Consider the following 10,382-nt stretch of genomic DNA (forward strand, 5'->3'; position numbering starts at 1 on the left):
TTTACTAGCAGGGGGTCGGTGCAGGACCAGTAGCTCCAGCTCCCCCCCCCCTCTACTGGCAGGGGGTTGGTGCTGGATCTGTAGCTCCAGCCCCCCCTCTACTGGCAGGGAATTGGTGCTGGACCTGTAGCTCCAGCCCCACTCTACTGACAGGGGGATGGTGCTGGACCTGTAGCTCCAGCCCCCCCCCCCTCTACTGGCAGGGGGTTGGTGCTAGACCTGTAGCTCCAGGACCCTCCTCTGGCAGGGGGTTGGTACTGGACCTGTATCTCCATGTCCCCCTCTACTGGCAGGGCGTTAGTTCTGGACTTGTAGCTCCAGCCCCCCCTACTGGCAGGGGGTTGGTGCTGGACCTGTAGCTCCAGCCCCTCCTCTACTGGCAGGGGGTTGGAGTTGTACCTGTAGCTCCAGCCCCCCTTTACTGGCAGGGGGTAGGTGCTGGACCTGTAGCTCCAGCCCCCCTCTACTGGCAGGGGGTTGGAGTTGTACCTGTAGCTCCAGCCCTCCCCCTCTACTGGCAGGGGGTTGGTGCTGGACCTGTAGCTCCAGCCCCCCCTTTACTGGCAGTGGGTTGGTGCTGGACCTGTAGCTCCAGCCCCCCTTTACTGGCAGGGGGTAGGTGCTGGACCTGTAGCTCCAGCCCCCCTCTACTGGCAGGGGGTAGGTGTTGGACCGGTATCTCCAGCCCCCTCCCCCCTCTACTGGGAGGGGGTTGATGCTTGACGTGTAGCTCCAGCCCCCCCTCTACTGGCAGGGGGTTGGTGCTGGACCTGTAGCTCCAGCCCCCCTCTACTGGCTGGGGGTTGGTGCTGGACCTGTAGCTCCTGCCCACCTCTACTGGCAAGGGGTTGGCGCTGGACCTGTAGCTCCAGCCCTCCTCAACTGGCAGGGGGTTGGTTCTGGACCTGTAACTCCAGCCCATTTTACTGGCAGAGGGTTGGCTCTGGACCTGTAGCTCCAGCCTTCCCTCTACTGGCAGGGGGTTGGTGCTGGACCTGTAGCTCCAGCCCCCTCTACTGGCAGAGGGGTGGTGCTGGACCTGTAGCTCAAGCCCCCCTCTACTGGCTTGGGGTTGGCGCTGGACCTGTAGCTCCAGCCCTCCTCTACTGGCAGGGGGTTGGTGCTGGACCTGTAGCTCCAGCCCCCTCTACTGCCAGGAGGTTGGTGCTGGACCTGTAGCTCCAGCTCCCTCTACTGGCAAGGGTTTGGTGCTGGACCTGTAGCTCCAGCCCCCCTCTACTGGCAGCAGGTTGGAGCTGGACCTGAAGCTCCAGCCCTCCTCTACTGGCAGGGGTTTGGTGCTGGACCTGTAGCTCCAGCCCCTCTCTACTGGCAGACGGTTGGTGCTGGACCTGTAGCTCCAGCCCTCCTCTACTGGCAGGGGTTGGTGCAGGACTAGTAGTTCCAACCCCTCTCTACTGGCATGGGGTATGTGCTGGACCTGTAGCTCCAGCCCCCCTCTACTGGAAGAGGGTTGGTGCTGGACCTGTAGCTCCAGCCCCCCTCTACTGGCAGGGGGTTAGTACTGGACCAGTAGCTCCAGCCCCCCTCTACTGGCAGGGGGTTCGTGCTGGACCTGTAGCTTCAGCCTCCCTCTACTGGCAGGGGGTTGGTGCTGGACCAGTAGCTCCAGCCCCCCCCCCTCTACTGGCAGGGGGTTTGTGCTGGACCAGTAGCTCCAGCCCCCCCCCCTCTACTGGCAGGGGGTTGGTGCTTGACATGTAGCTCTACCCCACCTCTACTGGCAGGGGTTTGGTGCTGGACCTGAAGCTCCAGCCCCCCCCCTCTACTGGCAGGGGGTTGGTGCTGGACCAATAGCTCCAGCCCCCCACTCTACTGGCAGGGGGTTGGTGCTGGACCAGTAGCTCCAGCCCCCCCTCTACTGGCAGGGGGTTGGTGCTGGACCTGTAGCTCCAGCCCCCTCTACTGGCTGGGGGTTGGTGCTGGACCTGTAGCTCCAGCCCCCCCTCTACTGGCAGGGGGTAGGTGCTGCACCTGTAGCTCCAGCCCCCCTCTACTGGCAGGGGGTTGGTGCTGGACCTGTAGCTCCAGCCCCCCCTCTACTGGCAGGGGGTTGGTGCTGGACCTGTAGCTCCAGCCCCCCTCTACTGGCAGGGGGTAGGTGCTGGACCTGTAGCTCCAGCCCCCCTTTACTGGCAGGGGGTAGGTGCTGCACCTGTATCTCCAGCCCCCCCCCCTCTACTGGGAGGGGGTTGGTGCTTGACGTGTAGCTCCAGCCCCCCTCTACTGGCAGGGGGTTGGTGCTGGACCTGTAGCTCCAGCCCCCCCCCCCTCTACTGGCTGGGGGTTGGTGCTGGATCTGTAGCTCCAGCCCCCTCTACTGGCAGGGGGTTGGTGCTGGACCTGTAGCTCTAGCCCCCTCTACTGGCAGGGGGTTGGTGCAGGATCTGTAGCTCCAGCCCCGTCTACTGGCAGGGGGTTGGTGCTGGACCTGTAGCTCTAGCCCCCTCTACTGGCAGGGGGTTGGTGTTGGACTTGTAGCTCCAGCCCTGCTCTATTGGCAGGGGGTTGGTGCTGGACCTGTAGCTCCAGCCCCACACTACTGGCAAGGGGTGGGTGCTGGACCTGTAGTTCCAGCCCCCCCTCTCTACTGGCAGGGGGTTGGTGGTGCACCTGTAGCTGCAGTCCCCCTCTACTGGCCGGGGGTTGGTGCTGGACCTGTTGCTCCAGCCCAACTCTACTGACAGGGGGAGTTGGTGCTGGACCTGTAGCTCCAGCTCCCCTCTACTCGCAGGGGGAGTTGGTGCTGGACCTGTAGCTCCAGCCCCCCTCTACTGGCAGGGGGAGTTGGTGCTGGACCAGTAGCTCCAGCTCCCCTCTACTGGCAGGGGGTTGGTGCTGGATCTGTAGCTCCAGCCCTCCCTCTACTGGCAGGGAATTGTTGCTGGACCTGTAGCTCCAGCCCCACTCTACTGACAGGGGGTTGGTGCTGGACCTGTAGCTCCAGCCCCCCCCCCCTCTACTGGCAGGGGGTTGGTGCTGGACCTGTAGCTCCATGTTCCACTCTACTGGCAGGGCGTTAGTACTGGACTTGTAGCTCCAGCCCCCCCCTACTGGCAGGGGGTTGGTGCTAGACCTGTAGCTCCAGGACCCTCCTCTGGCAGGGGGTTGGTACTGGACCTGTATCTCCATGTCCCCCTCTACTGGCAGGGCGTTAGTTCTGGACTTGTAGCTCCAGCCCCCCCCCTACTGGCAGGGGGTTGGTGCTGGACCTGTAGCTCCAGCCCCTCCTCTACTGGCAGGGGGTTGGAGTTGTACCTGTAGCTCCAGCCCCCCTTTACTGGCAGGGGTTAGGTGCTGGACCTGTAGCTCCAGCCCCCCTCTACTGGCAGGGGGTTGGAGTTGTACCTGTAGCTCCAGCCCTCCCCCTCTACTGGCAGGGGGTTGGTGCTGGACCTGTAGCTCCAGCCCCCCTTTACTGGCAGTGGGTTGGTGCTGGACCTGTAGCTCCAGCCCCCCTTTACTGGCAGGGGGTAGGTGCTGGACCTGTAGCTCCAGCCCCCCTCTACTGGCAGGGGGTAGGTGTTGGACCGGTATCTCCAGCCCCCTCCCCCCTCTACTGGGAGGGGGTTGGTGCTTGACGTGTAGCTCCAGCCCCCCCTCTACTGGCAGGGGGTTGGTGCTGGACCTGTAGCTCCAGCCCCCCTCTACTGTCTGGGGGTTGGTGCTGGACCTGTAGCTCCTGCCCACCTCTACTGGCAGGGGGTTGGCGCTGGACCTGTAGCTCCAGCCCTCCTCAACTGGCAGGGGGTTGGTTCTGGACCTGTAACTCCAGCCCCCTTTACTGGCAGAGGGTTGGCCCTGGACCTGTAGCTCCAGCCTTCCCTCTACTGGCAGGGGGTTGGTGCTGGACCTGTAGCTCCAGCCCCCTCTACTGGCAGAGGGGTGGTGCTGGACCTGTAGCTCAAGCCCCCCTCTACTGGCTTGGGGTTGGCGCTGGACCTGTAGCTCCAGCCCTCCTCTACTGGCAGGGGGTTGGTGCTGGACCTGTAGCTCCAGCCCCCTCTACTGCCAGGAGGTTGGTGCTGGACCTGTAGCTCCAGCTCCCTCTACTGGCAGGGGTTTGGTGCTGGACCTGTAGCTCCAGCCCCCCTCTACTGGCAGCGGGTTGGAGCTGGACCTGAAGCTCCAGCCCTCCTCTACTGGCAGGGGTTTGGTGCTGGACCTGTAGCTCCAGCCCCTCTCTACTGGCAGACGGTTGGTGCTGGACCTGTAGCTCCAGCCCTCCTCTACTGGCAGGGGTTGGTGCAGGACTAGTAGTTCCAACCCCTCTCTACTGGCATGGGGTATGTGCTGGACCTGTAGCTCCAGCCCCCCTCTACTGGAAGAGGGTAGGTGCTGGACCTGTAGCTCCAGCCCCCCTCTACTGGCAGGGGGTTAGTACTGGACCAGTAGCTCCAGCCCCCCTCTACTGGCAGGGGGTTCGTGCTGGACCTGTAGCTTCAGCCTCCCTCTACTGGCAGGGGGTTGGTGCTGGACCAGTAGCTCCAGCCCCCCCCCTCTACTGGCAGGGGGTTTGTGCTGGACCAGTAGCTCCAGCCCCCCCCCCCTCTACTGGCAGGGGGTTGGTGCTTGACATGTAGCTCTACCCCACCTCTACTGGCAGGGCGTTGGTGCTGGACCTGAAGCTCCAGCCCCCCCCCCTCTACTGGCAGGGGGTTGGTGCTGGACCAGTAGCTCCAGCCCCCCCTCTACTGGCAGGGGGTTGGTGCTGGACCAGTAGCTCCAGCCCCCCTCTACTGGCAGGGGGTTGGTGCTGGACCTGTAGCTCCAGCCCCCTCTACTGGCTGGGGGTTGGTGCTGGACCTGTAGCTCCAGCCCCCCCTCTACTGGCAGGGGGTAGGTGCTGCACCTGTAGCTCCAGCCCCCCTCTACTGGCAGGGGGTTGGTGCTGGACCTGTAGCTCCAGCCCCCCCTCTACTGGCAGGGGGTTGGTGCTGGACCTGTAGCTCCAGCCCCCCTCTACTGGCAGGGGGTAGGTGCTGGACCTGTAGCTCCAGCCCCCCTTTACTGGCAGGGGGTAGGTGCTGCACCTGTATCTCCAGCCCCCCTCCCTCTACTGGGAGGGGGTTGGTGCTTGACGTGTAGCTCCAGCCCCCCTCTACTGGCAGGGGGTTGGTGCTGGACCTGTAGCTCCAGCCCCCCCCCTCTACTGGCTGGGGGTTGGTGCTGGATCTGTAGCTCCAGCCCCCTCTACTGGCAGGGGGTTGGTGCTGGACCTGTAGCTCTAGCCCCCTCTACTGGCAGGGGGTTGGTGCAGGATCTGTAGCTCCAGCCCCGTCTACTGGCAGGGGGTTGGTGCTGGACCTGTAGCTCTAGCCCCCTCTACTGGCAGGGGGTTGGTGTTGGACTTGTAGCTCCAGCCCTGCTCTATTGGCAGGGGGTTGGTGCTGGACCTGTAGCTCCAGCCCCACACTACTGGCAAGGGGTGGGTGCTGGACCTGTAGTTCCAGCCCCCTCTCTACTGGCAGGGGGTTGGTGCTGCACCTGTAGCTGCAGTCCCCCTCTACTGGCCGGGGGTTGGTGCTGGACCTGTTGCTCCAGCCCAACTCTACTGACAGGGGGAGTTGGTGCTGGACCTGTAGCTCCAGCTCCCCTCTACTGGCAGGGGGAGTTGGTGCTGGACCTGTAGCTCCAGCCCCCCTCTACTGGCAGGGGGAGTTGGTGCTGGACCAGTAGCTCCAGCTCCCCTCTACTGGCAGGGGGTTGGAGTTGTACCTGTAGCTCCAGCCCCCCCCCTCTACTGGCAGGGGGTTGGTGCTGGACCTGTAGCTCCAGCCCCCCTTTACTGGCAGTGGGTTGGTGCTGGACCTGTAGCTCCAGCCCCCCTTTACTGGCAGTGGGTTGGTGCTGGACCTGTAGCTCCAGCCCCCCTCTACTGGCAGGAGGTTGGTGCTGGATGTGTAGCTCCAGCCCCCCTCTACTGGCAGGGGGTTGGTGCTGGACCTGTAGGTCCAGCCACCCTTTCCTGGCAGTGGGTTGGTGCTGGACCTGTAGCTCCAGCCCCCCTTTACTGGCAGTGGGTTGGTGCTGGACCTGTAGCTCCAGCCCCCCCCCCCCTCTACTGGCAGGGGGTTGGTGCTGGACCTGTAGCTCCAGGCCCCTCTACTGGCAGGGGTTGGTGCTTTACCTATAGCTCCTGCCCCCCCCCTCTACTGGCAGGGTGTTCGTGCTGGACCTGTAGCTCCAGCCCCCTTCTACTGGCAGGGGGGTGGGTGATGGACCTTTAGCTCCAGCCCCTCTCTACTGGCAGTGGGAGTTGGTGCTGGACCAGTAGTTTCATCCCCCCTTCTACTGGCAGGGGGTTGGTGTTGTACCTGTTGCTCCAGCCCCCCTCTACTGGCAGGGGATTGGTGCTGGACCTGTAGCTCCAGCCCTCCTTCTACTGGCAGGGGATTGGTGCTGGACCTGTAGCTCCAGCCCTCCTTCTACTGGCAGGGGTTTGGTGTTGTACCTGTTGCTCCAGCCCCCCTCTACTGGCAGGGGGTTGGTGCTGGACCTGTAGCTCCAGCCCCCCCCCCTCTACTGGCAGGGGGTTGGTGCTGGACCTGTAGCTCCTGCCCCCCCCCCCATCCCTCTACTGGCATGGGGTTGGTGCTGGCATTGTTGTGGAGTTCGTTGGCAATTTTAAGGCTTCAGTTTCTTCGTACCCAGCAGTGGTCTGATTTGGTTCGCTCTCTTACTGGATTCAACGTCCTCCCAGCGAGCACAAGAAATATTGCCGGAACAACCGTACACATCTTCAAGTGGAAACTAGATTGTTTCTCCTAAGGAGTGCTAGATCAACCGGGCTGTGGTGGATATGTGGGCCTGCGGGCCGCTCCAAGCAACAGCCTAGTGGACCAAACTCTCTCAAGTTAAGCCTGGCTTCAGGCCGGGCTTGGGGAGTAGAACAACTCCCAGAACCCCATCAACCAGGTATCAACCAGGTATACTTTTTTGGAAAGGTTGGTGGAGTGTCTCCCGCTCTCTGCGCCTCTGTGAGGGGGGCCAGGATCCCGGGTTCAATAGAGGATCACAGGTTCAATCACCATGCAGGCCAGAAATGGTTAACATGTTTCCTGTTGCCTTTCACCTGTTGCCTCTGTTCACCAACCAGTAAATATTTATCCAGGAGTTAGGCAACTATTGTGGATTGTATGTTAAGGAAAGTCAGTAGTTGACCTTGGGGAACCCCGATAAACCTAACAACAGGCTTCCTCTCCTCAAAACTCAACTCTTTATCTTGTGGTATGACCTATGAGAGAAAATAAAAAACTTACTGTTAATTGCTTCTGGGGGATCTCTAAAGTGATTTCCTGAACTTTATCCATGATGCTGGAGGCTGAGTCTCCCAGGTGTACGGGGTCAGCTGTGGCACCTGTCTCTGTGGTCGTTATCTCCAGGGCCTCCCTGATGGTCTCCTGCACCTGTCATTACCAACATAAACATTAATGGTGGAGGCTGAGTCTCCCAGGTGTACGGGGTCAGTTGTGGCACCTGTCTCTGTGGTCATCATCTCCAGGGCCTCCCTGATGGTCTCCTGCACCTGTCATTACCAACACAAACATTAATGGTGGAGGCTGAGTCTCCCAGGTGTACGGGGTCAGCTGTGGCACCTGTCTCTGTGGTCATAATCTCCAGAACCTCCCTGATGGTCTCCTGCACCTGTCATTACCAACACAAACATTAATGGTGGAGGCCGAGTCTCCCAGGTGTACGGGGTCAGCTGTGGCACCTGTCTCTGTGGTCGTCATCTCCAGGGCCTCCCTGATGGTCTCCTGCACCTGTCATTACCAACACAAACATTAATGGTGGAACCTGGACTATAATGAAGCATCAGGCACTGAGTAAAGTAACTGGACTATAAAGAAGCATCAGGCTCTGAGTAAAGTAACTGGACTATAATGATGCATCAGGCTCTGAGTAAAGTAACTGGACTATAATGAAGCATCAGGCTCTTAGTAAAGTAACTGGACTATAATGAAGCATCAGGCTCTGAGTAAAGTAACTGGACTATAATGAAGCATCAGGCTCTCAGTAAAATAATTTCACAATATAAGTAATGGTGTTTCTCTACACTGACCACAGTGTAGAGAAACACCAAGATGACAGTTGACTTTATTAATAAAAATGTTTCAGGTGTTAGAGCAAAAAGTTTCCTATCTATAAAGTCAACTCTCATCTTGATGTGTCTCCATGTCAGAAGTGTTTATATAGAGGCCATACTACACTCAGTTGGGTGAGAACAATGTGACCTTTGGTAGTGTACCTTCACTGAGGTGTGGACAGTGTTGACATCTGGGAAGAGTTCCTGGCACTTCCGGAGCCAATCTTCTACCTTCATCTTGCACCCATCAGCTGTGTCTATGGTTGTGCCAACCTCCTGTGGGGTGTTGACTGTGTCGAGGCTCCCCAACATGGCCTGCAGCTGAGTCTTCCCTTCCTCTCCTTGTGTTGTCATATCTACCACACTGGTATCCTCCAGTTCCAAGAGCTTCATTGCTGATTTGTTCTGCTCTGCCAGAGCATAGAGTCTGTCCTGGAGCTGGAGGTGCTGAGTCTTCCAGTCCCCCAGCTCTCCCCGGTACTCCCCCAGCTGGGACAGTACCTCTTCACAGCTAGTAATGAGGCTGCTGATGATGCTCTTCTGCTCCTGCACCAGGGAACATAATGTCTTACTGATGCCTCTGGCGGGACCTTCATAAGGTTTTGCTGGCACTACTTCCTCAATTGTTAGCTGAATATTTTTGAGTTTCCTAACAAAAGCCTCCACAGCATAGCTAATTGGGAACTGAGTAGAGGCTGTGGCAGCGTGCTCGTCACGGCAGCTGGGGCAGGTCAGCTGACCATTCTTAATAGCATTGTCAATACACTGGGAGCAGAATGTGTGGCCACATGGCAGTGTGCGAGGTCGTAGCTGATTGTCATCATAATCGTTAAAACACACTGAACATTCCTCTGGCTTGTTATCCTGTGGAAAAGAATATTTAGTTTGCTAGATGTATTTACATTTAAAACTAATATTACAGTACTTTATTTATTAATACAAATTACATAATATTTTTATACATTCTTTGCTATTTCAAAGCAGGGTTAATATTACTGACAGATTAACACATTCACAGCAAGGCCAATATTTTTTATAAACATATCTCGGAGTATGGGATAATATATTTAGGTAACATATTGCAGCAGCAGGGCTGTTTGTAAGCCATACCTGAGAGTGCAGACTAACAAAACCCATCCTTACTTTATTATGAATAATGGAAGAAAATGTATGTATCGTATGTGATAATGGGGGAAGGATCAAGTATTCTTAGTCTAAGTTGGACAATAAATACACTGTGGGTTACATCTTAACACATGGGTTTTATTGAACAACTCTGGATTATTTTACACTTACTATGGGAACACACAATTACATTACAGGATTGTTGAGATTGAGTGATACTCTTCCCCAAACATAACAATGATGGATAAATTGACTATTGGTCTCACACAAATCTGGGCTTAGTTGATTTGGTGGTGATAAGACCACCAAATCTTATCTATTTGATTTATAACGTAAGTACAGTATATATATATATATATATATATATATATATATATATATATATATATATATATATGCAATTGACGATCACAAAACACTGATCATTTTATGCGGAAAATCCACAGAGAAATATGAAATGAGGTGAACGTTTCGGCTTTGTTAAAGCCTTTGTCAACACCAACTGACTAAGGAGAAGGGAGAAGGGGGGAAGATATATAGGCCGACACCTGACCACCCCATCCCAAGGGTTGGTCAGGTGTAATTAACCAAAAACAGGTATAGCTTAGCTTAGAATGGTCAGAGAATAAGGATGAAAGATTAAAGAAAAGCCTCATGAACACACAATATATGAATATACAATTATAATGAGACATTGTAAGCCTCTCTATCAGAGTTGTTTCTTAAACTGTTGTGCAATATTATAACTTAAAAATGGATCAAGTTTGTACATTCCAGTACTAACATTAAGAAGATTTGGACACTGACTGATTAGAGCAGACTCAATCAAATTCCGTTCCACGAAATCCCCACAATTGGTAATGCTTTTTGCCCCATTCCAGTTAATATTGTGATCGCATAAACTCGTATGTAGATATAATGCATTAGACGTTTGGGCAGTTCTAATACTATAAGCATGTTGTGACAACCGCAATTGTAAGGACTTTCCTGTTTGTCCAAGGTACACAGAATCACAATCATTGCAGGGAATCGAATACACACAACCTGCTGTATCAGGGGAGTTTTTTATTAAATTGGATTTGATCGTACTATTAGTGAACACCAAATTTATATTAAGTTTCTTAAAAATCAGAGACAATTTTTCAAG

General features: G+C 56.1%; 1 protein-coding gene across 1 annotated transcript; it reads right to left on the reverse strand.

Moving 5' to 3' along the window:
• Window positions 1–7,138: 7,138 nt before the first annotated feature.
• LOC138371322 (E3 ubiquitin-protein ligase TRIM13-like) lies at window positions 7,139–9,247 on the reverse strand. Its single transcript, XM_069336109.1, has 3 exons — window positions 9,221–9,247; window positions 8,471–8,974; window positions 7,139–7,258 (listed from the first exon to the last, which is right to left on the reverse strand). Exons 1-3 carry the CDS (start codon window positions 9,245–9,247, stop codon window positions 7,139–7,141), a joined length of 651 nt encoding a protein of 216 aa, XP_069192210.1.
• Between the last annotated feature and the right edge of the window lie 1,135 nt (window positions 9,248–10,382).

This window comes from Procambarus clarkii, chromosome 35, assembly GCF_040958095.1.
Source record: "Procambarus clarkii isolate CNS0578487 chromosome 35, FALCON_Pclarkii_2.0, whole genome shotgun sequence".
Lineage (NCBI taxonomy): Eukaryota > Metazoa > Arthropoda > Malacostraca > Decapoda > Cambaridae > Procambarus > Procambarus clarkii.